The 27,837-nt window shown below is 33.3% G+C and overlaps 1 protein-coding gene across 2 annotated transcripts; it reads left to right on the top strand.

Annotated features, from left to right (window-relative positions):
• The first annotated feature begins 9,176 nt into the window (after window positions 1-9,176).
• On the top strand, window positions 9,177-27,370 carry LOC125063791. 2 transcript variants are annotated; one of them, XM_047670433.1, is made up of 5 exons: window positions 9,177-9,290; window positions 24,708-24,940; window positions 25,501-25,604; window positions 25,708-25,820; window positions 25,929-27,370. In XM_047670433.1, exons 2-5 carry the CDS (start codon window positions 24,710-24,712, stop codon window positions 26,786-26,788), a joined length of 1,308 nt encoding a protein of 435 aa, XP_047526389.1. In that variant the 5' UTR covers window positions 9,177-9,290; window positions 24,708-24,709; the 3' UTR covers window positions 26,789-27,370. The 2 variants fall into 2 exon arrangements, with proteins under 2 accessions (XP_047526389.1, XP_047526388.1); XM_047670432.1 differs by having other exon boundaries at window positions 9,223-9,341.
• The last annotated feature ends 467 nt before the right edge of the window (window positions 27,371-27,837 follow it).

Raw genomic sequence — 27,837 nt, 5'->3', positions numbered from 1 at the left:
TGGTGATACAGGTGTACCACCTTAATTAGACCAGCCTTGCGATTCTGTAACTCAACTGATAAACAATAAACTACAAGCTCCCTCGTTATCAGAATGCCAAATCTTAAAATGACTGCTTTACGACTGATTTAAGCGCGACCGCCTCTGTAAACACTGCTGTGAGAATCGCAAGGCTGCTGCGTTTCTTGTTGTTGTGTTCCTATGTTATTTCTTATTTTTTATTCCAAGAACACGTCTCAAATAAAGAACACTTTATTAGATGTTGTAAAAACAAGTCAGTTGTTTAATGCACACGGCCTTGACTCCTTCAGTGCTGTGTCTCTGGTCCGGACTTTAATTCTTAGCGAAATAATGGTTAAAGCATTATTATTTAGTTAGACATATATATTGGGGCTTTGCAGACCCACAAAACGTGAAATATAACGTGTTCAAGCTGTGCTACAGTTTACTTTTCTTTTATTTTTGAATTAAAGTCTAGAACCTGAGAACTTCGTCTAATGGTTAACAGAAAAAAGTAGGTATATAAAAATAGCACAAAAATCTAATCTAATGAATCTTTAGAAAAAACAAACAAACATTTTTTAGGAGGCAAATGGGTAGGAGGCACGCCTCATGTACATCATACCGCCGCCCATGGACACTTTGCCAGAAGGCTCGCAAGTGCGTTAGCGGCCTTTAAAACATGCTAACATCCAGAGAAAACGATACTTAACAATGTATGGTACATTATAATATTGTTATTTAGAATAAATACATAAAACATGTGGGAGGCATTCAGTTTCTTAATAACAGAAAATTTTGGCAAGAAACTTTTTTTGTATACACCTGTACTACACTAACTTTTAGCGTCTTCAGCTCCATAGCTCTCATCACATACCCATTATACTAAACCAGATGTCTAAGTAAGTTTGCGTGTATTCAAAGGAGAATGCAATTTCAGAGTTGCTCTAGATAAAACGACTCCGGGGAGGCTCAAAGCGTAGGCTTAATCGATAGCCGGTGAGCTTGAAGGACGCAAGGAATATACATATCGACATTTATGTCTTGAATTGTTAAAAGGGTCTTATTTTATTTACAATTAAGTACGCGTATACAGTATTAACAATTTTCTTAACCTACAAAGTAATAATAAAAATTATTAAAAAGAAAATCAAATTAAAAAAGGTACCTTTAACGCTGGCAGCATTTCCTGGCTGTATTGATATACTTATTCGTTGAGCAAGGAAAGTGCCAGCTCTGGGGTTACTGGTACTAGGCGCGAACTTAAATCTTTAATAAGCGCCTGTGCACTAGAACCCCACGGCCCAAGAGTCTCTACTCCAAAGGGAACAAAATCGAAGTTGGAGGAAAGACTCTTACATTTGTGCCGTTTATTATTTTCTGCCTGCTCTGCGGCCGCCCCAGCTTTTTTGCTTGTCCACACAAGTATCTTGAATTAGAAACTGTTCACGGCTCAGTTGTGCATTTCTGATACGCAATTTATACGTGCCATTATATAATTGCTGTATGTATTTATTTTCATATATCCTTTATTTGTTGTACCACCAACTACTTCAATTAATTATAATGGATAAAAACCAGGGTAAACGGCGTGTTTGTAGAAGAAAAAAATCATGGCTTCGCAACGTTAGGGAGTGGACGGGTATTGCAACTGCGGAAGAGTTGCTGCATCTGGCACAGGTGGTGGTGCGTGGCAAAAGCTGCCTTAAAAAACTGCCATGAAATGAAGATAACATAAAAAGCAATATCTCCTAAAAGGATCAAATATCACGCCCAATTAAACTTTATAAAACTTTAATAGACTCGGTCATCGATAAATCGCTTCAACCGAATAATATCTCTTAACAATTTTGAAAAGCTAAGACGAGTTTTGTTATCTCATAAAAAGTATCAGTAGCAAGATTTCGTATGTTTTAAGAACATAAAATAGCTAATGAAATGAAAGAATGACACAAGTAACAATATTTATTTATTAGCAAAAATACATAGACTATCCTTAGAGTACTAAGCCAGAAAAAAAATTAAATATTATCTCACTCATATAGTTCATATTGTGAACTCACTCTGCGAACATATAAAGATGTCGATATTGTCGCAGAATAATAAGAAAAGGAATGAAAAGGAAGAGATCGCTCGATGGCGATTAGTCCGACAGGTTTCCTTTTTCTTTAATATATAGAAATAAATATATGAGTACAATATTAGTACGAACTAAGTTTTTTTTTCAAGCCGATCATATATCATTTCTAGTGTATAAAGACTCAACAACTACCCACACAATTTATATTTTGCACGTGTTATATTCGAAGAATGCAGATTAGTGCCATTTCATTTCAAATACGCCCACGGACCGCTTGAGTTTTCAATACAAAAATGTATTGTTAAAATCAGAGTACGTATAAAACTTTGTTTTATTACAAATTCAGATTCACTGTTCAAAACAGCGTAACACTAACGACAGAAAGTGATAATAAGTATAGAACACTGCCAAGCACAACACTTAATTGGTATTAAAATCAATAAATCACAACAATGAAGGTTTCGAATAAATACGGGCGCTATCTTTAGATATTATGGCAGGAATAACTCAGTTTCTTACAGATTTTTTAATATACAAGGAAGTATAAGTATTTTTTATGATAACATCCGTATCACCTTGACGTCCGTCGTTCCACAACTAAGGGATTCTTAAGGCAATTTCTGCCGCGCACCACTACTATGGGGAACTAGCTGCCCACTCAAGTATTTAAGAACCAATTCGACTTAGGGTCCTTCAAGAAAAGGGCGTACCAATTCTTAAAAGGCTGGCAGCGCGCTTGCGAGCCTCTGGCAGTGCGAGTGTCCTTGAGCGGCGGTCACTTAACATCAGATGAGCCTCCGGCCCGTCTGCCTCCTCTAACATAAAAAGAAAATTACTCAGTACAGGTCAGGAGAAATAAATTCATTTTTCCATTAAATAAGATGCGAATGTTAATTTAACAAACAGTATACTTAAAAGTAAAAGTAAAAGTAGGGTTAAAATAAACACAGAAACACTTCAGCTTCAGTAATTTTATTGAACTATGACAGTGGACTAATAATATATGCTTAGAAGCATTTGAGATGTGGTGCTATCGTCGCATGCTTCGTATAAGCTGGATCCAGAAGGTCTCTTTTTTTTTTTTTTTTAAAGACAATTCACACCAATTGACCTAGTCCCATGCTAAGCTGGTGAAGCTTGTGTTATGGGTACTAGGCAACGGATATACATACATATTATATATAGATATACATATAAATACATATTTAAACACCCAAGACCTAAGAACAACACCAAATGCTCATCACATCGATGTTCGCCTCAGCCGGGGATCGAACCCGGGACCCATGGATTCGCAGTCAGGGGTACTAACCACTAGACCAATGAGTCGTCACTCTAACGAGAAGGTTCTAAAACGAGTTGGAATGTCGAAAAAACTTATGCAGAACTTTAAACAACGGAAAGTTGCGTACCTGGACCACGTGTTGCGCCATCCTTCAATTAATTATAAGGGGTAAAATCCAGGGTATTCGTGTTGATAGAAGGAAGAAATCCTTGCTTCGCAACGTTAGGAAGTGGACAGGTATTGCGGAAGAGTTGCTGGATCTGGCACAAGACAAGACACGCTTCAAGAAACTGACGGACAACCTCCAGTAATGGAGAGGCAGTAAAAGAAGAAGAATAATAATAATATATGAATGATCTTACAGTATCACTGGAGCATAATGGATATTAAATTATTACGAATAGAAACTAAAACTACACTTTTCATACCCAAATCTAATGCCATAATTTCCATAATTGTTCCGTAACTAAAATAGATTTCATAAATTTACTCAGGGCTCAATAGTAACTACTAAACTTACGAACTCTGCATGTCAGTTCGCAAAATTCATATCAAATATAGATTTTTTTATAAAAAAACCTCATAAAATTAAATCATTCTCGTATTTTTTTTTAAATTCTCAATCGGAACTTCCTTCGATCAAACGCCAAATGCTAAAGCAATATTGATCAGTTTTATGACTAAATAAACGTTTTCACCTTGTTGCTTATAATGGGAGTTCTGAAAACTGCCTCCTAAAATTTCATACCATTCCTTTTATTGTACAACATATAAGTATCGATACCGAGTGGATGTGACGAACACACAACGATGCCAATTTGGCTTTCAATCAGTTTTGCGATATGCCTTTAACGTCCATTCGATACAATTGACAATTTTCAAGTTGATCGCTTTATAGAAAAAAGCTATAGTAGATTTTATAAAGATCTGAAAATAATTTTAATAATATCTATATGTGGAAGAAATACCATATTGCTATTTATACCGTCTCATTTGATTCCTATTAACCCTTTTTAACTTTAAAGGCCTTATTTAACAAAGATTTTTAAATTCTGTAACATATATATATACTAGTATATACAAGTATATATATATATATATAATATACTAGCTGACCCGGCAAACGTTGTTTTGCCATGTATATTATTTCTAGGAAAGATTTTTTAGCTCAATAAAATAACCATCTACTATAATAAAAATTAGGGGTTGTATCTATTTTTGTATCAAAAAAAAATAAAAACAAAAAAAATCACAAGACTAAAAAATTTTTTTGGGGTGGACACCCCTTATCACTAAGGGGGTTGAAAGATATATAGTAGCCGATTCTCAGACCTACTGAATATGCATATAAAATTTGATAAAAATTAGTTTTTCAGTGTCAAGCCGTTTCGGAGGAGTATGGTAACTAACAGTGTGACACGAGAATTTTATATATAAGATATATTATCTTAGACATTCAATACATATGCATTTAAAAGTAATTAAATGATTCTGTTGATTTGATTTAACAGGTATTATAAATATTACAGACCTGATAATAACCATCCGCCATTTTGTCTGTCTAGCTACCGAGGTTGATTAAATTTAAGCCTGCTTTAGTGCTAAATTCGGTTTATAGGCATATATAAAGTTGGAGGTGTTTGTATCTATCTATGTACACATCATAACTGTTATTATACACATTCTCGAATTTATAAATTTTTTCATTTACCTTTTCCAAGTAGGTTTTTTCTGGGCCCAAAACACATATCGGTTATTGAGATTACTTGTATATAATATTGTACAAAAAAATGTACAAAGCTTTTGAATAGTCACTTTTACTTATATTCAGTAGCATTTAATACGATTTGTTGACTTAGCTATTATCGATCGTCATGTGTTTAATTGTAAAGAGCAATCTGAAAATCTCTCACACCGCAGGCTCTGTGAACCTAAATATGCCGTGGCCTCCGAAACTACCTCCAACCCCTGTCCTGCACCAACTCCCGCCACTTGCTGGCTTTCAGCTGCAGCAGATCAGCTTCTCTTACTGCCCATGCAATCTCTCGTTGTCCATGCAATCAACGTGCCCAGCCAACGAATCAAAAAAATAATCAGAAATACATTGCTCGAATTAGTACAGAAACCGTATTTCAATTTATTTATATTGTATTTATAATTAAAGGTTTCAAAATAAATCCAACAAGAATTTTATATACCAAGGGCTCGGGTCCAATTTGCTTAGGGACAAGACTGTTTTCAGTTCATTGCGCCCTTCATTTACGTTCTATTGATACCCCATTTTGATGTAATTTTATCTTTATTCACGTGGGTATAAGTGAAGTTTTACCTACTACTACAAAAAACTTCGTAATTTCAAAATGGGAATACAATATGTGTTCCTATTTATTTTTGCTTAGAGATATGCTGGGTTACTCACGATGTTTCGTCGAATGAAAAAATTAGCACACTAAAAATTAAAATCAATGATTGCCGGGTTTTGAACGCAGGGCATCAGAAATCGCATTAGACACAACCTAGAACTCCTCTGATAGACAATTATTACACAGCGTTCTACTTTACCTTATTTGCTACAATAAATAATAAAAGTAGAACAAAATAATCTGCTTGATTTGCAACTAACTGCTGTTTAATCAAGCGACGCTACGATTTCCGGTTCGCATTATTGCGATGAAGCTACGCCGTAGCTTGTAGCGTTGTAGCGATGTAGCACTTGTAGCCTTGGGCTATATAGAGCCTCTTCACGAGATGGGAGGTATAACATAATATTATAAATTGATTTTACATTAGGTTATCTATATCATAATAGCTATATATGTTGAATTAAAACATAGAGAGAAAATCAATTTTAAGTTTTTATAACAACTTTAATCTAGAGTTTTCTTATGTTACGTACATTGTGAATAAATAAATTTTGATTTAAATTGAATACGTCTATCATTTATATATTCCTTCTGTATTACATAAACTTCCTATCATATTATCCTTAGCGTACTCGAGCATACATTAAAAGATAGAGAGGTTAAATGGATTGTAAAAGATGCATCGTTTCATGATTAGCTTGAAAGATCCTAGTACTTAGTTTTTCGCTTTTCTTTATTTCTATTTATTTATATCATCACGCCTTTTTTGAAGGGGTAGGCAGTAGGAACACAGATCTCCACTTGCTACTTCTCCACTTTCATGACATTCACCATGATTGCTCGTTGGTTATGGGTAGTTTAAACTTATCCCTTCTCTAGTACTATTTGGTCCAGGTATGTGCGACAAGGCCTACCTGACTTCACCACGATTGCCTAGTAATCTATCTATCTATTTATTAATAAATCTCCTGATACAGATATATTAATGCATCTATGCACACACCATTTTATTAATTTGTTTAGGACATCCATGGACACTCAAATTGCCAGAAGGCTCGCAAGTGCGTTGCCGGCCTTTTAAGAATTGGTACGCTCTTTTCTTGAAGGACCCTAGTCGAATTGTTTCGGAAATACTTCAGTAGGCAGCTGGTTCCACATAGTGGTGCTGGCAAGAACTGCCTTAAGAAACGCATTACAAATATTTTTGGTGACAGTGAAAAATTTTCGCTTGGCTTCACGCCACGTCTATCAAGCCAGGCTAAAACTTGCTAAATACTATCATGTATGTGACCTGTTATATCCATAAAAGAAACTATTCATATTTGGAAACAGAGAAAATTTATTAAATTCTCATTCTTATAATAAAATCCGTAATAAAACGCATACCTCACGTTACTTCAGATGACAGCTGTAATAAGGTCGCCTTGATAATAGAATGTTTGCTTGATTCTAGAGCTTTTATCGTAGTTCCTTCGTGTATTTATTTTCTATAAATATTATTGAAGCTTTTGTATTTCTCTGTATTCTTATAGACGGGTAAACGTTTAAGTACCTGGTCCACTTCTCGATAGAATTGCTAATAGGCAACTAAAAGGTAATACCAATTATATACTCCCACGTATACACGTTTTGAGTATTATCAAAATACTTCTGAACAATTAAATTTTAACTAACTTGTCTAACAATAATATAAAATTGCGCAAGAATATAAAATTGTCCCCGAAGTTTTTATTACAAGGAGAAGGGCAGAATTAAGTTGTTGTTTATGAATTAATATTGTTTTTAAAACAGCACCAACATATTATCAATCCTATCTAACTTTAAAAAACGTAACATACAACACGTATTCCAAAAGGTTGAGTCACACACTCCGCTTGAGTACTGTCAAATATCAAAGTCCAGATAGAGACCTACATCTAACATTGTCCATTGTACTTTTTTGTCATATTTTTAGTAGTTAATTTATTTCTACTATTGAAATCTACGTTACGGGGTCAGATAAAAACAATTTATGTTCCGTCAAAAAGTTCTGTTGTATTCTTATATGCTATTAAACAAAATAAAAAATTGAAAATTTTACAAAACCGACCCTTAATGACCTAATAACATCGACAAGCTCTTGTTTAATATAATCGCGGTCGAAAACTCTTGAGACCCTCTCAGAATATTAATACTGTAGTACATTCACTATTAATACATAGAGAGAAAATTCTCTCTATGTATTAAAAAACTATGTATTAAGAAACTCTTGAAAGAAGTATTACTTCGAAGAACCGATTTCCAGTAGTAAGCAAGCCTCAGGTTTGGGCAAGGCCTAGATTCATTTAGAAAAGCACCTACATCTGTACTTAAATTGCATTATAAAATCTTTAAATACAATAAAAGCTTAAATAAAGTTCATACTTGTTTCCAATATAAATTAATTACGGATAATCGCAGATTATCGTCGAGCGAACCGACAAGCTATTTATTCTAAATTCAAATTTATTCGAATTTCGAATTTGGAAACTTGTATTTTATAAAAACCATATCCGCATTGTGAAGATGGTATAATTTTTCATATGATTTTACATCTCCTGGTTTCTTGGTCCCTTTTCGTCTTGAAATGCAGAAATAAATAATTTATAAAGCTGGTAATATTACTGCTTCGTTTGTATAAGTTCTATTGCAATGAATATATAAATTTATTTGAGTAATTAATATATTTTTAAATGCCGATAATGATGCGGGAATGTCAAAATGTTTTATAAACAATTAGTATAAAGATCTGTCTCTTCAAGGAGTCAGAAAAATTATTTCATTTTAGTTAAATTACCAGAAGCTATTTTAAATACAGTATAAATATATAGTTATTTCATTTATATCAGAAACTACAACTGCAAAGAATCATAAACATTAGAAATAGCAATACGTTTCTCTAGCGCCATTTGACCTCAGCAAGACCTCATTTATAGCTTCGGTTTTGTATAAAATCAATTGAAATACACAGCCAAATTACGGAAATGCATCAAAAGTTCACCAAAACTTCGATCATTTCATATATTCCTAGTACATCGAGGGACACATAGGAATATTACATATTTAGGATAAAACTAACCATCAATAGTCTTTATACAATAAGCAATGGTTGCGGAAAATCTATGGAGACTTGAGAGTAACTAGATTGTCTGGGTGAGGACATAGTAAAAACTGGCATGTAGGAATGTTGAACGTAACATTCGATTTCATTGTTATAAAGGATTTTAAATGAACAAAAAATAATTTGTTTATATTGTTCTGAATAACTATCCCGTAGTGCTTGCGTAAGCTATTAGACAGTTATAATTTAACATACAAATAATGATATGTATGTATACTTAACTACCCAATCATATTACGTATATTTATAGGTAAACACGTAATCAAATGTGTAATTAAGGTAATTTATTTAGTTAATTTCTATGCAGAAGCTACACTTTTCTCTGCACTATGGTGAGGCTGTGCTCGTCCCGCGCAGTGGCTGTCCGACCGTTGCTCTGAGTGCACGCCCGTCGCCGCGTCCCGCACACATACGCACCCGCCGGTAGGCTACACACACAACCTTACCCCGCAGCCCCCTCCCTTTGACCTTCAGGTGGATACTAATTGCATACAATGCTGAAATATGAACAAGAGCAATCGTTATCCGCTTTGTTGCATGCGCTTTACCCCACATGAATGTTGTCTAATATTTTAAATTTTCGATGTTCTTTTATTGTTCGATTTTTAAATTACCAAGCTTTTAGTTCGTTCATAGTTATGCGGTGTGAGAGAAAGCGACTGAAACACTTGTTGAATATAGGAATCCTTCGCTTTCAATTTGTTTCAAATAGCTAAGCGTGCGTTCGTTTTAATATTTTTATGCAATTTAATAATAAACTAAATTAATTTACATAATGTTGATGTCTCATCTATTTTAAAATGAAATATATAGTTAATTTATAAATTTAAAAATGAATTGCCTTAAAAATGAATTTTACACGTGCAGTGATAAAAAAATATGTGGTGTAATATAGTAGCCCTGCTTAAATAATTGTTAGATCTATTAATTAATATAAAATTCATAAAGCCTCTAAACTACAGTTAAATAAATTATAGTAAAATATAGCTTTTCTTGTGTGTTTTATATGTCTTGGAATATATGATGTATATGCGTCTTAAGACAGCGTGAATTACACTTGTAATACTTCATATCATTAGGGCAAAAATAAACAGATTTTCAGATTTCTGAGTTTATAGTTGTTATGTCTCTTATGAAAATAAATATATACAGGGGAATACTTAAAAAAAAACGTTAGAAGTATAGTGCCTAATATAAACATATTAAATCATTTGAAAAAAAATTTTTATTAATTATAAAGTTCACAAAAAAGAGTGCGACTTAACATGAATTACAATCCAGCCTATACAATAATTATGGCTAGTAAATAATATTATGTTGAGTTTTTCTACAATACTAATAAACAGCTTAAACTAAGGTAATGTTCCTCAACAGTCTTAGTATTCTATAATGATTAGACACTATGTCCGTGTGTCCGAGATACCGCACTTGCACTTATATTCTCTACACTAGGTTTTTTAAGGTTTAGTTCTCATTAGGCGTTCCTGTTGTATCAAGAGTTGTTTAGTATCATTTTAATTAAAATACACAATAAAGCTAATATGCCAACACCCAAACAAAATATTTCTCTTCAGAATCGATCTCAATAAAAGGGTTTTAGAAGAGTGCTGTCATAAATTGATGAAAAATGTCGAATTCGCACGAGAAAATCTCTTTCATTTGCACTTAGGAAATCGTTTTACATAAATTTTCACTCAGACACCCATTCTATATTCAGTCAAATATTCGGCTCTCATTCGAGTTGAAATTAAGCCTCCGCCGGTACCTTTTGAGGGGTTTAATGTGTCTATGTCGAAATTAAAATCTATGATCGGGCAAAATTTCACGTGATTTAATAAATTTCAATGCGAATTTCGCTTACTCGGCGAATTAATTTAATCTTTTACCGATGTAAATTTTGAAGTCTTCGTATTCTTTTTGAGAATAATATAAAAGGGTTATAATGGTTTCATATTTAAACATCATTAAATATTGCTGTAATTTTTATCTAAACCTTAAAGAGAAGTAAGGTTAGCCCTACCGTAGCATTATTTTAAACGATGTATTGGAAATTGAAAAAGTATTTATATAGACATAAATTACTTCAATATCAAGCTTAATTACATAAAAATGTCCAGAGATGAGCCCAGAAACTTCACACACAAAATTATATACTTTTATTATTAATGAAGATAAATTATGAATTCTCATATTTATTTATTTTCTTTATGTCTATAAAACAATATTCGATTTGTATAAGTAACGAACTTCAATAACACTTATTATAAACGTTAAGTGAGTAGTGTTGGCCTAGTGGCTTCAGCGTGCGACTCTCCTCTTTATATGTGCGCATTTAACATTTGCTCGAACGGTGAAGGAAAACATCGTGAAGAAACCAACATGTCTTAGACCCAAAAAGTTGACGGCGTGTGTCAGGAGGCTGGTCAGAATGAAACAGGTTCAGAAATCTGAGGCCCAGACCTAAAGAGATGCCGCTGATTTTTTTTTTCTTTTTTATTATAAACTCTAATTAACAAAATATAATCGTGACTTAATTTACTAAGAATGTTAATTATCGGCGTGAATCCTTTATTATTATTATGATTTTGATGAAATCTTTAAATTTATCTCATTAAATACATTAAGTTTTAATAAACCGTTGCATAAAGCCACTTTAACCTGTTTTTATATACATCGAGATATATACTTATGTTCCCCGATTGTGAAGAATTTGATTTTTTTTGCTTCTAATGCTTTCCTTGCATAATCCGGTTATCTATTTTAAACCCAATTAGTTAATAAACGTATTATAAAGCCTCCATCCACTAGTAACATAATTTTATATAGTTTTTTAAACATGTTCTAAACAAATATATTTTCCCAAGAAATCCCTTGTTATTTGTCGCAGCTGTCACGGCAATTGTGTATTCAATTTACAATGCACAATCCGCTTTTGTTGCAACAAGACGTGCAAAGTTGTAGGGAATTATATTATCGTTCTACAGTACTAATAATTATAAAGTAACCAGATACAGAACAGATAATATTATAATAAAGACTCATTTATTCCTTGAAACATTCATACATAATATTAAATCAATAAATAGCAATGTAATAATGTAATATTCTTAATTAGTATAAAAAACATGTGTGCAATTCACACGTGGTAGAAGTTAAAACTTCAAAAATTTTGGTTTCAAGATAATGAGACGAATATAATTCTATTTTTTTAAGTTTAGTGTCAATTATTAATAATAATATGTAAATAAGACTTTTTTCACTATCTAAATGTAGTATTAGACTTTTCTGAAACGAAAATCGACAGTTAAAAGAGACAGACACATAAATTGATAAGATTTACCGTGGGAGAAAATGCTGCGTGAGAGAGAAAGCTGTCGCCTACTGTCGCTTTGATGTTTCATCGACATTCAATTCACAACGATGCTAAAGTTAAAAAAGTTAAAAAAGTTTTAAGTTCAAAAGATACACACACTTAAAATTTTATACAGAAACAATTATATGTTTTTCAAGGACTTCTGACAGAGTATAGGCCTGCAACTGAGTTCACTTCTCACAACACCTCTCTCTGTCTTGAGCATTTTTCTCGCAATCTTTGTTTCTCTTTCTTTTCCCTGGTAGCCATTTCCACCTAGTTACCCTCTTTGTCCATCTGCCATTACTCATGCCCGTTTCCCACTTAAGTTTTTTGCAATGGGATAGTGCATCAACATTTTTTATTTTCTTTCTTATTTCTGTACTTCTTCCTTCACACAGTACAGATAGTGATGTTATAATTATATGATTGACAGGTAGATTTTTTATTAATACAAGTTTCTTTAGGCTTATCAGTTCCTAACCTGTCCGTAAATAATTATTATAACGGCATGTATTTCAGTACATATTTCTTTAAATGTTATTTTATTAAGTTCACTTAACACTTAATCAAAATTGACGCTACATTTGCTTCTTTTTGATACCCAGATAAGCATCAATTCTTATTTTATTTATTTATTTATAAAAGAAAATATGACATCACAAATTTAAAACACATAATTTTCTGTAAATTAATAGTATAGGTTAGAAAACTCTTGAAATGTTAACGTCTTAAAAAACTGTATATGTAATAAAATTGCTCGTAAAACCTAAGTAAAGTTCGAAATTCTTTGAAAGGCTCATAAAACTAAAACCCTCAATCTTGAGATTAAAGTCCCAAATACATTATGGCCATGACATCAGTGTAAATGTAGTACGACAAATGAGCATTGTGATACAATTAATAACGTTTAGACAACATTTTTTCGCTATGGCAATTAAAACTTAAATATAACAAAAAACATACTTTCAAAAGTGATTAGATTTTCGAAATGGAATACAATTTTGTAGTTCTTCAGCTTCAGCACAGTCAATGACACAAAACGCGTGTATAATGTTTATTAAAAAATAAATAAATTGAAAATGTATTTATTGATTATAAGTCGGTATTGGTATTGGAGAGTTTCCGCACTAACTCTCATTAGCATTATAAGTGGGTATGGATTACAATGTGTATAGGAAACTCTTTTAAGTTAAAATATCTGTGGTTGCTAGATTAAAACAAAGTTAATATACAAATACATATTTTTTATTACAATTTAGAACTTTAATTTATTTATTAGCGTAAGACGTTTTACAGTTAAAGCCAAGACATAGAAATGAATACCAAATTGGTTTACGTTTTTGTACAAGAGATGCTAGATTATTATCAACTTATAGTATCTACTAATTATTTACTACGCCGTAATTCATTCTTAATATGGTTCAAAGTAAAGAAAGCGTATTCAATGTTTACGTTCGTGTTTAGATCAAAGCGCCACATTGGCTTAAATACTTTGGGTGAAACCAATTCGGAACAATGTTGCGTGCTGGCTAAAAATAGTTTATTGATAGACAGATTCGACGTTCCTTTGATTTGTATCTACAAAACTTTATATAAGAATGTTGTAAATCATAATATACAAGCAGCATGACAAACACAAAAAAGTGGAGATGAATGGAAGTCCAGAGACGAAACAATACCGTTGTATGTTTATTGTCATTGGTAACAATACGATCCGTTTTTCCGTTTGACCAATTGCAAACGAAATGCATCATAGTTTCTTTTGTGAATGTAAATTACAATTGGAGTTCTTTTAAAATTTGGACATCATTAATGTATGGACAGCCCCTAATAGGCCTTAGCCATCGCAATCTTTCTCGTGCTTCATTCATCCAATTTCGAACACCTATTGTTTCGAGGTCCTTGACAACTCCATCCCACCAACGCACACAGGGTCTAACGGGTTTTCTATCGCCACCAGGTCGTGAGTAAAGTAAGGACCTTGGGGTTCTGTCATCCACCATTCGGTGCACATACATTAACCTGTTGTATTTTATGAATTAGCCAATGTTGGCATCGTAAAGGATATTTTATAGTTCTTAATAACACCAATCACTGTGATCGCAAACAGGGTCAAAAATAAAATCTCTTACATTTACTAAAATCAAAGACACATAGAAATCAAATTATTACTGAGATATTACAAAATTCACACCTTTAAAACGTGCAAATGAAAGTCATTAATTTTAATGTACAAGTCAATAATTAGTTTTAGTAATTAGTATTATTTTTATTAGTTTATGTTTATTTTAGTTTTTTATTTTGTGGTGTCAAGTTTAATTTTTTCCCTTGCTCGCTTGCTTGTGTTCTAATATAATTGATGTGCATGTGTGTAAAATTTGTGATGTCATATTTTCTTGTATATTATGCATACCCGTTGTTTTAGATCTTATAAATAAATAAGTAATCCGATATACACGTATCTTTAAATTTAAAACATGACACCAATAACTCTTTATTAGTGAAGACACCGAACCATGTATATATATATATATATATATATTACTTTTAAGAATTTATAACGTGGTCGATCGGAAATACTAAACATAAAAATAAATATATTAATTTGCGCTTATATCCGTTCAACGTACCTATGTGATTTTGAACTTGGCTGGCGTTTCTCATTTGATTCACATATCGCGTGAATATCAAGCGTTGAATAATGGTAACACAGTGTACATTTATCGAGTGTTAATAGTATTTGTTCTTCTTGATGTGATTTACCAGTGTGAATTATTTTACTGACTGATTCTAATTCAAGAATCTATGCAGCTATCCTATTTTCACCAATAAAATAATTAACCAATTTTCTTTGACTATATGAAGGTCGCATATTTGAATTACTTAATACTACAACGACATACTAATACAGAACATCTAAATTAAAGAAAACATTAATAAATAATGCTTACATTAAATCCACGAAATTTGTACCGCCGTGAGTTTCCATCATTATTTATTACTAGGCTCGTAATTGCTAATAAATACTCTATGATTTGACATATTCAGTTCACGACATTCCATTCAAAAGTCAGATGATGAAGTCAAGAAGTCAGACAAAGTAGTGTCAGAAACCACTGTCTCTGACACTGTCAAATTTTATCAAATTAGCGTTGCTAATCACGTGAAAGCAAACTCAATTTTGCAAGTAGGAAAACCTTTGAAGATATCAAAGAAAATTAATACTGTGTTTTAAATAATTCTTAGGATAAATTCTGCTTACGGAAACTCAACTTCCGGTATATCGCGATACCGGTTTCCTGTATTGAAATAAAAGCTCTATATTTTCACTTACCCCTCGTCGGAGTATGGTTTGAATACATTCTCATTTCTATTGTAGATAAAATGGTAAATAACCAAGGTAAAGAACCAAGCTTTCATATCTCAAAGGAAATGTTATAATGAATAAATAAATAAATAAATAAATGTTGATGTCTTGCAGGCTTAAGCAGTGCGATGCCTGCAATTCCAGAGATTTTTTATATCGTGTTATAAAGATAGGTAGGGATACGAAGGATGATTACAACTAAACTGTAGTTGTTAATATATTGTTATTAATGTCTGGGCCACATCTGTATTTATTTTGTGATCATTAGTTGTTTTAATAAGCAAGTAGGTCGGCTTTTAGGGTCTTAGGCATGTCGATTTCCTCGCGATGTTTTCCTTCACCGAACGAGTGAGTATTTATTGCGTATATAGACAGTATTGTTCGTATTCCGAACCTGCGACCTCAGGGACGAGTCGCAGAAGCCAATAATGCTCACATTAAAAAATAAACCTAGTACCAACAGCTCATGTAAACTGAATATTACAGTTTGACGCATCTCCGTATTCATTAAGCATAATATGTAAATTAACACATTATGCTAAATGTAATTATTGATAAATATATCAATAGAACTGATTTCGGAATACGTGTTTCAATAATAGATCGCTGATTGAGCTGTTTCCCTCAATATTGATGTGTTTCATAAATAGATTGAAAATTAAGCGCCATTGTAACTCAATATTACTTACTGATGTTATAATTCATCTTTCTTTGTTTATATTACATAATGTTACCGAACCAATTCGACTTATGGTCTTTCAATAAAAGAGCGTACCAACTCTTAAAAGGCCGACAACGCACTGGCGAGCCTTCTGGCAATCTGAGCCTCCTGAACGTTTGCCTCCTATTACATAAAAAAGGGATATTTCGAATTGATTGATAAACCCAATGTCCAATAGCACTCTACACAAATTGTACATAAAATATCGTACTCGAGCTGTCAAACTGAGTGAAAATGACAGCTGTCAGAGACTGACGTACGCGTTTGACAAAACTATATAAATATGAGTCCTAAGAATGCTGAAACTAAAACATTACGTGAATAAATGTTAGAAATTTTCGTGAAAAGGAACGTTCTATTGTATTTTCTATGTACAAAATATCTTCCATTGATGTCTCCGTTTACCGCCATTTTAAAAAGCGATTGTGTAGACGGTGATTTTTATTCGTCCATTAACGAGGCTTTTAAGTAATTTTCGTTTTCGTGACCACTTATTGGTTACTATAAATCTTTTATAAATAATAGAATTTATTAAAATACTTTGACAAAAATAACTTTATTCACTTAGACGGAATTTTACGTTCCCTTCTACTCTTGTAACGTTTCTTCTACATTGGAACTGACGTTACAATCATTTCATTTCTTTAAAAATTGGTAATCTATATGTATCTATCATATATTTTCTAAATAATAAAATATATAAAAAATATAAGAACCATGCATAATTTCTGATAGGAAGGATTCTAATCACCAACCGTGAGATTCTGTTAATCCGTGAGCTCACCTCCCACTAACAACGTTCCCTTCGTCACTCACGTAATTTTTGGAATCTCATGGTATTCTGTTAAGCAATTTTACATTACGTCTTGACAAGCGGAGGGAGCTTGTAGTTTATTGTTAATCTGAATGCCAAATCCTAAAATGACTGCTTCACAACTGATTTGAGTGTAACCGCCGCTACGAAAATCGCTGTGAGAGTTCGAAAAGTGAGTTACAGAATATCAAGCCAGGAATTAAAAGGTTCGTTCGTTTCAACAAAAAAATGAATAAAAACAGCATAGCCTTAAGGTGTCTTTTGTACCCAAAATTCCGATATTAACATACCACAGAGGATCATAAAGTACAGAAATAAAAACGGTGTCGTCTATTATCGAGATTTCAGTCCCTCGTAAAGCAGGTAACGGTCGGGTGATATAAGAGTAGACAAAACAGCCTAATGGGGTAATTAAACAGCCTTCAGTCGCCCTTAGCAGTCAGCCCCAAGTAAAGTGATACTTAAGGTGGCTTTATGGAGGCTTTGCATTTCTCCACGTTTTAAGATCTCGTGAAAAAGCTAATGTATGTTATCTTGCAAAAAATTTATTCAGATACGGTTACGATAAAAAATTTGGATTAGCATTATTTTACCAACAAAAGTATGAATAAGAAACTTGAGTAGTACCATAAGATTGATGAAAATATTATAGTTTTGCAGTACAATAATAGTTTTAATAATAGTTTTGCAGTATATGCATAATAGGCGCCCCAATAATGATTCAACTTTTTCTCAAAATACTAATTATTTTAACAAAGGGCTATACACTAACTAGACAACACGTTAACTATGCGTAGATAATAGTATCAGCTATCTCCTTTTTGATTGAAACATCATTTCAAAGAAAGACACGAATGAGCTTTAATTAACACAGTGTAATTAGTGATTTAGGTAAAATATATAGTATTAACAATTTTCTTAACCTACATAGTAATAATAAAAATAATTTAAAATTAATAAAAAGAAAATTAAAACAAATTTAAAAAGTTTGGTCCCTGTGGCAGTGTACCTTTAACGCTGGCAGCATTTCCTCGCTCTATTGCGACATTTATTCGTTGAGCGAGGTAAGCACCAACTCTGGGGTCACCAGTACGATCTACCAGGCGCCAACTTAAATCTTTAATCAGCGCCTGTGCACTTGAACCCCACGGCCCAAGAGTCTCTTCTCCAAAGGGAACAAAATCGAAGTTGGAGGAAAGACTCTGATCTTTGAGCCGTTTATATCCGCCTGCTCTGCGGCCGCCGCAGCTTTTTTGCTTGCCGAGGGAGGTAGGTCGAGGCAAACGTGTCCACACAAGTAGCATGCCATACGAAATGCAACATGCAACGACATCCCATATAAAAGGAAAATACCTTACTCAACTTTACAAAACGCTCTCATATATATACGTTATTCGTCACTACTTTGATAGTAATTGATAAGTCAAAGGTTTCGCATACAATTCGCGCTTATGTACTTGTGTATACAAACATTTATTATCCTTATTTGTATTAGATAACTATTTTCTTAATACATAAAAAATAGACTAATATTAGTAAGAGTTACAAATAGTTGTTAACAGATGGCGCTATTAGTGTATTAAAGAATAATATATTGATAATAATTTTAACAATATTATGTATTCGTGCTTATAGCGTATAAAATGTCAATTAAGCATCAGAGCAATAACTCGTTAATGAAATGGCGCTTAATGACCGCTCGAAGTCCCATTAAGTTTTCGCATTTTCCAATAATATTGTCTGCGAAATGATTTATTATCAAATGCGTAGACTTGGTTGCCAAGGTACCCTCGGGGTTCCCGACTTTGAATACATTTTGAGATAATAGCCTGTTTGTTAGAAAAAATGCTCTAATTGAAATTTGAATCTTAAAGCTTGAAGGATATTATTTTGTTTTGGAATTTGCCATAACATGATTAAAATTTCTCCGTCCGATTGTAATGCCATGCTACATTATTCAATGTTCACAGTTCACAGTGTAAACTCTTTATAACGAATTTCAAAGGACCGAGCGTTTTATTCGTTATAGTGAGGGTAGAATTAATGTATGGGTATTGGATTAAACCAAATAAATTTAACTTTCAACAAAGTTAAAGAGTTTTTCGTTATAAGGAATGACGTTATAAAGATATACACTGTAGTTAATAATAGCGGACACAGTTTAATGTGGGTTCGAAGCTTTCAGAGAAAGTCTATTGAAAATCTATTTCATTATAGTCAAGTATTTCTAAACATTCAATTGTTTTAAATGATGCATTTACCAAAATAATGGCATCATTTAAAACAATTTCTCTCTCGCATATCATTCCGTCCTTGTCCCACTTCTAGAAAATTCTGTCTAAAATATTTCATAATTATTTTATAAGCAGTCCTAAAACGGGTTTCCTAAAAACTGTACGATTCGAATATACATGTTCTGAAACTGCCTGAAAAAATATTTCAGCCTCCTGAAAACGAGGGTAACATTATGCAAATTACAATTTTCTAATATCTGATACAGTCTCTCCTGAAACGGCCATAAATCACATTTCAGCTTACTGAAACGTCTTATTTCAGTCAACCCATCTTTGTAACATTATTAATTAATAATTAATTTTAATAAAACAGTCTATGCACTTCCCTGGGCGTACGACACCGTAACCCTTCAATTATAAAGCGACATAATTATTTATTTCACAGGTAAAACACCAGATCGTTAGCGAAAATTATTTTCTCTAATTTTATATTGAAAATTATTCCCCCAGGTGCAAACGCTAAGTTAAAATTAACTTTGTCTCCGAAGCTTTACAAATTGTATAAAGTCTTCAGGCTTCATTTAAAGTTAATCAATAAAGCTTACCTTATCTTGATATTGGACTCATAGTTATAACGCTCTTCATATAAAGTACTGCTAGTAAATCGGGTTTAGTGATTAAAAGCTGATTTAGAAGTATGTTCATTCAATCTAAAATAGTCTGATTATTTATAGGAAATTATACAGTCGCCACTTTAAATTTAATAAATAAAATTTTGCTTTATTTAAACTCGATTTAGACTAAATTGAGGAAAGCCAATTATTTAAATGTTAAAAAAATATATAACAATCATATTATTGTATATAATGAAAATATTTATATAATATATAATTAATATAAATCAGCCTCTGTTTATGAAATAAAAACCAGTTTAATTTATGTATATCTTTATATATATAATTCTTCTGTCAGTGTGTGAACTGAACTTCTCTCAAACGACTGGACCGATTTTGATGAAATTTTTTGTGTGTGTTCAAGGGGATCTGGGAATGGTTTAGATTCACAAATCAGCCCGGCAGGTGGAGCTGCAGTCGGTACTTTCATACTTTAACATCGTAATAGCTTGAAATATCATGCAGGACAACGTCTGTGGGGTCCACTAGTTATATATAAAACACATACATACACAAACTATCTGTTTTGCATGTGTGGCAAAATTAGAAAATTTACCTAATATGTTTTAAAAGATTTATTCAATCCTTTACCTTACCTTTACTTAAGGGATTCAGATATTAATAGGTTTAAAGTGCTTCTGAACCGTGATCTCAATTTGAGGGGAGCCTTTGAAAGTCGAGAGGAAAAGCGTTAATTTATTGTTTAACTCTATCAGTAGCCTCAATTGTTTTAGCGTAATAGTATTTTGCTTAAATGTTATTAAGATGAGCAAGAGCTTTGTGTATAAACTGTTTATTTTTCATACTAAAAAAACGAAACAAAATGGTCTCGTGTATGACGATTGCCAAGACGCAAACATTAATAATTATTATGAAGGTATATTAAAACTACGAGTTGATTAATTGCTTGAATATGCTTAACGAGAATTATGTAACGTAACATTAGTTAATACATAATATATATATTTTAGTTAATAATTAGAAGCGTAAACCAAACCGTGAAAATCATTTATTCATATTATAGGTAACACAATGTACACGTATGAACGTCAAAAAAGAAATATACATTAAATGCTTCTTATTTTACATTAACTGCCAGTCCTCAAATCAAAGGCGTAGAACGGAAGAGAAGAACTTTTTAATCGCCACATTTTTTGTTTTATACGACGTTTCTAAGGAGCTGCAACCAATACACCATTTTCCACTTGACATCTTAAGTAATTAATAATAATACAATAAATTAAAAACAAAGATTTGTCCTCTATCAGCAGGAGGCATGGTGAAATAGGAGCATACATTCTCGTGGGAACAACACGCAAATACATAGGTCGAAATAACTAACATCACCGCATACACGAATTCAAGTACGACCAGTCACCACAAGTAGCACCTGTTCACGAGTATAAAATGTTAGCAATCATCGCAAATTTGAAGCCGAAATGGGCCGTTAAGTTTTTCCCACGCTCATAAATTATTGTAATATAACATTCTTGTTTCCGTTAATGTCAAATAAGGTTGAATACACTTGTATTAAAGTGTCCCTTAAATGAGCTTAGTTTACTTTTTTGTTAGCGTCACCGTTTTTTTACCCCTACTTTTTATACCTACCTAGTTGACACCCAGCTTCCAGATTTGAACGTATCTACAACAACCACCACCGAACTTAACTCGAGGCAGATCATTAAACACATAATTTTATAACCTGCAGTAATGGCAGCCATTTTGGAAATATCGAGCACAACTGTCAGAATTCGAAATTTAACCTAACATGTGTAAAACCTAAAAAATGTTCCCAGCTCTCAAAGGAAACTCCTTTTATAATCTACTAAGAGTTCGTTTCAATTTTACGAACCTCTTTAGTATTCCCCTGAGTAGGTTTTCATGTATGATCATAATAATCTATTTCCGATAGGCCTTCATAGACCATAAAATCGTTTGATTTCTTTCGCTCGCCGCGAGCACAAAGGATATTCTATGATATTTGATCCATTTCTGATCCTCTTGACGTTATTAAATATACGTAATTGGTATATTATTTTGTATTATTTGAAAACACAAATTGTACTCTATATACATATTTATTTATTTACACTTCGTTACCATAATAAACAAAATCATAGATACACATAAAAAAACAAAAAAGCAGGTTACATAAGTGATTAGGCAAAGGGCGGCGGCGGTTACTGGTATATTTTATAGAGCAAAGTGTTTTTTTTAAATATATTATTAGAAACCTTAAAACTCATAATGAAAATATAGATTATTGTTTTAAATTATTTTAAGTCATGGTTTGGGGTAAAAAAGAATCATGTATAATGTTTTCATTCCTCTCTATTACAAATTAAATGGTTTGCTGCGAACCGAACCTCCGTAGGGTGTGTCCTAATCGCTTTGCCACATTATATATTATATATCTTCAAAGAAAATCCTATGCTTAGTAATTACGAACAAATTTTTGGACACATTTTAGTTGAAAAAAATTAAATATAATATCCACAGACCTTTACAAAATATTTAGACGTCGGTAAAGTATTACTTCTTTCTTTAAGCTCTGAAACTTGAAGCCTTAATCCTGTATTGGCAAGAGTGAGATACAGATGAGAGATTCGCACAAAAGATACAATTAATTAGAAATTGTGAGCTTTGTTCTGTCTTAAGCGTGTCTAAAACACTTTAATTACAGATATCAAAAGTTAACGTTTACTAAAGAAATAAAATGTTTAATTGTGAATTGTACAAAAGCTTGGCTCTTTTGTATTATCCTTAGAAATGTGTAGGAATTTGTCAATTGAAATCCCATTTAAATTTTCAATTTTTTATTACAACAACAGAATATGCTTAAATGCACGATTCTCAACCATCAGTGAGCAATCGAGAGCCTAGAAAAAAATCTTAATGTTGAAATGGGTCTACATATATGGGCAGGTTGGAAAGTTTCATTCCACTTGAAAAGCTTTTTTAATATTTATTTCTATAACTTAGTACAGAGGTCAACAGATAAAACTGCATTGACCGACTTGTCAACAATTTCCGTTTGAAAATTTAAGTGCTTTAATCACAAATATTTAATTTAAACCCAACCCAACAAGCAAAAAACCCTCTATACAAACGAAATAATTCCACGGCTTCAAAAGCTCTTTATGTCCCAGAGCTTTCATTTTTCACTTAAGTGTTTTGGCTTTTCTGAAACATATCACGGCTCGTCCGACACACGATGGGCACTTTTGAACAATGAGCGAGCATTTTCAGAAAATGTTCAGTCTTCAGGCTTTAGATGTCTGTTTCAGAACTTTGACCTTTTCTTATGGAGTGTTGCTTTTAAAGTAATTGATGAAACGATCCTGAAGAGATTTCAACACTTTATTTATGTCATAATCATAGTAATTTACTTTAGGCTATTAATTTAAATATATTTAAATAATAAACTCATTAATCCAATAATGCTTGATGTTTTGTTAGTTTTGTTATAGCATGGACAGTTTACCAACGCGAAAATTTTATTTTAAGCCATTTCAAATGAAATACTCCAATCATTTTCTTAATAAGGTATTATTTTCATGATTGTTTATTTTGCGTTACAACTTCCTTATGTCATATGCGACTACATCACAGGTAATTTTTGGACAGGTTTTTATCAATTTTCTTTCAATTATCACTTGCTCGCTCGAACGGCGAAGGGAAACGTTTTGATGAAATGAAAACGTCTTAGACCCGAAAATCAACTTCTAGCTTATTATTATCAATAAAATATCTTAAGCATCTTATGAATTGCATTAAATTGCGTTTCGCCCTGTTGTAATAATGGCTGGAACTGGGTAGTCAGCGATTTTCCACCGAGCTTTTAGGTCGAGGTCGCAAAAGTGGGTCAGATAGAACCTGTTGCTACAAAATGTACATTGTTGCCACGGGGACCATGTAGGTTTGAAAGTCTTGTAATAATTTATTTTGCGGCGCAGCATGAAATGTGCATTATTATTTTATTTAATCATGTGGTAGGTACGCGAGTTCTTTCAACATCGTATATTGACTATCGAATACTATTTTAAAAATGTTTGTGATTAAATAAAGAGTTTTACTATACCGCAGTGGCTAACCACGGTGCATAAGCCGAAGGTCTTGGATTTGATTGTAAAACAGTCATCTAAAATATGAATAAGCATTATTTTTGAAAAAAACGCCGTACAACTTCAATGTATATATCAGATAATACTATCCTTATAATTTAAAAACAACATTTCTAAACAGTGCAATATTTATACTAAATAAAAGGAAACATTAATTTTTCATAACCATTTTTCGTTTATTTGAATTTCAAAAGCTTTAGAAAGCTTCTTATAAAAAATTCTGAATAGATTATTGCTTTTAAAGCTTTTTGATAATTCGCGAGAACACGCTCTGTTTAATGTAAAAATACTTTAAAGATTTTATATAAAATAAGTATTTCTACCATATATTCTATTATATGGTAGAAATATATATATTATTTATTATTTATTATTTTTATATATATTATTTATTATTTCTAGAATATCTTTAAATAATTAATGCATAGTAAAAGAAGGAAACACTGTCCCTTCTAACCTAAAAGATAACGCCAGGTCCATTTTGATCATCGTTGTCAATGTTTTCTCAATTTCAGTTAAGACATATAAATTTAAGTCGAATAAATTTACAGCCATGATGCGGCGTGGTTCAATGGCGATGATCGGTGGCGGTGAACCACTGATCGTAGTAGAGGAGAGTGGGGTTGAAGAGTCTGAGTCTCCTCTTCATCACGCTGCACTGCCAAGTGGCTTCTCAGAGGACCAGGAGTCCCCTCCGGACCCATATCATCTGTCGCCTTGGAGGGAGACCCGCAAGCACTCATTACCAACACCAGCTTGTACAAGTGGACCAACTGCTAGTCAGGTAACTCATGGGTCAACAGGAATTTTAATTATATTTTATTACTAGCTGCCCCCGCGAACTTTGTTTCTCCTTAATGTGATTTAACTTTGCCTACCTTTTTAGTACATACCAACATGGCACATTTTGCTATGCTACCCCAGAGAATGTTCAGTTTTCCGGAATGAAAACTTTTTAGGTTTCTCTGTGAATTTTTCTCTATATAAACCTCGGAGTTCAAGTCATAAGTTTTAATTAACAAATAAAAATAGGCATTGATCGTAGATGGGTAAAAATGAAGGGTTGTATGTATTTTTTAATGCCACAAAATAAATAAATAAAATTTATCCAAAAAATAAATATAGATTTTTGCAGTGGACACCCCTTATCACTTAGGGGTTTGAAAGAAAGATAGTAGCCGATTCTCATACTTACTGAATATGTTTAAAAAATTCATAAGAATCGGTCGATCCGTTTCGGAGGAGTATGGGAACGAACATTGTGACACGAGAATTTTATATACCTATAGAAATTAAAATCTCATTATCAAATGTTCCTATTTTGATGATAAAATGTGCCATCAGGTACGCCGTCTCTCTGAACGAGGTGAAGGAGCTGCCAAGGAAGCCCGCGAAGCAGCGTTTCTTGCAACTCTCAGCCAGGCTCCACCACAACCTGGAGGTCGAAGGTAAATCAATTATTTTCTATGCGGTTGAGTTTTCCATGAAATTAAATGATTATTTTAATTTATATTCATTGGGAGGTACATTTTTAATGCATTTTTTTTTCAGGCATTCTGTAGTTACCATATCTCGGGTACCGCAGGCGTTGTTTGGGCGTGGACGTAGGGAATCCATTGCGGCATTTCCAGCTCTCAGTCGCCGGGGATCCATAGCTAAAAAATGTCTGTAACAAATTGCAATTGATTTATAAATAACTTGTTTTTTTATATCGTGTCTTATAATTTATTTTCAATTGCCTACCGATGGTTAAAGACCACGCTTTGTTCCAGGTCCACCAGCAACAGATACTTTGGGGAGCACTCACAATCTGCAGCTAGACATAATGGATGACATAGTTCAGGCCCGCAAAGTACGCATGCGCCTGTGGAATACATCCAGCGAGAAGGTTTGTGAGGTTCAGCCTTTAGACGAGCGCTCCCCAATAAGCGGTTCCATCCGATATACAAATCGAGGCCGCCGGCACTCTGACTTCGTTGGTTCTCCTTTACCTCCCATACCAGCACGTCGAAGAGCTTCAGAAATGCCGCCACCGCCTCCCATTCCACCACGAAGCACCACAGGAGTTATCTGTACTGACACAGATCTAAAACACATGCTTAACGCTCTCACATCATCAGCTACCGAAATCGATCGATGTGGAAAGCCAGAGCGAACTCGTCAACTTTGCGATATGCGCTCCAGCAGTTTCGACGCTTCCTCTTTGAGAGAGAAATTCTCAGATTCCGGCACAACGTGGTTCACTCGCAGGCACCAGACATTGGCGACAAAGAAAAAAGAAAACGAAGAAAAAAAGCTGAAAGTCACATTTGCGCCTGATGCAAAACAAGCTCCTGGTGACGCAGCAGCAGTCGTATGGGACAAGCCGTCTGGTTCTATGGTTGATGCAAGTGCCCTGGGGAGCGCTATAGAAGTGTTTCTAAGAAGAAGCAGCGGAGCTCCCCCTGTTCCACCAACGTCTACGATAATCAAGGAGACAAAGAGCAAAGCCGCTGATCGTTCCAAGGCACGGGATGCTCCAAGCACGAGCAAGGAGGGCGAACATTGGTTTATAAGCAAGCCTGAAGATGACGAAGCTGCTGGAGGGTGTGAAGCGTCAATATGCTCATCTCTCAAAGATCTTTTCGTATAAACGTGCGATCCTTTATTCCATAGTTAAATGTTTGTTTCCTGTTCGGGAAATTGTGCGCGTGTAAAATCTTGACACGTCTTGTACCTTACTTCATGGTTAAATAAGATAGTGTTACTCATTCCCGGGAGCTGGTTCAGCTCGATCTTGGCTGTGGTTGTGACGTCTGTATTCCTTGGGAATGTGGGACATATTTTATTGAGCCGTGCTTACTTTATGAATCTCTGAATGTGATAGATGCGCGCCGGCGTCGGTCGTGCCAAGTCGACTCACGACTGACCCTGGCTCTGCGGTAAATATTTTTAGAGTAAATTCTATTTTCATTGTAAAAATATTAGTGACTTAATGTTTAGATAGAGGAATGTAAGTTATTCGGCGCGTGTTTTCCTTGACAGTTCCCTGAACTGTCGCCCGCGCGCCTTCCCCTTCCCGCCTTGTCTCCTTCAAAAGTCTGTGTATTGTAACCTGATGTTAAAATAACGTACGATTAAATGTACGAGTATTATCGTATAGCTAATAATATTGTAAAGAGGACCGCCAGGAGAAATGTACGCTTAATAAATGAGGGTGTCCTCCGGGCGCCTTTTATCAATAAAATTTTTATCGATGTTGAATGTGTTTTTATTTCATCCGAATTATTGAATTTAACTATTGTCAAGCTTTGTTTGATATGTCATAAAACCTCCACATGGATGTGCCATCGCCTTAGCAAATAAATAAAGACGCAAACAAATCAATTAGAACACACAATACACGTAATATTACTTATGTTATTCGATACTAAGAAAATAATAATAATATATTAAAATAATACTAACATCAATTGAGTAAAAGTTAGTTTATTTTCATTTATTAAAATTATTTCTATCTATTTTAATACATTAAATAAAAAAAGAATTACATTAAATAAAGAAAAGATTATTTACAAAATAAATGGATAATGATTCCAAACAGAAAATGTGTTCCATTTCGTTAAATGTCAGCCAAGGATGTAAATGTCACAGGTTATACAATATTTACACTTCACTTGTCAATTTAAAAGGTAGAAAAGG

Source organism: Pieris napi, chromosome 3, assembly GCF_905475465.1.
Source record: "Pieris napi chromosome 3, ilPieNapi1.2, whole genome shotgun sequence".
NCBI lineage: Eukaryota > Metazoa > Arthropoda > Insecta > Lepidoptera > Pieridae > Pieris > Pieris napi.
Note: the sequence above shows the minus strand (reverse complement) of the source record. Positions and strands in the feature narration are given on the sequence as shown.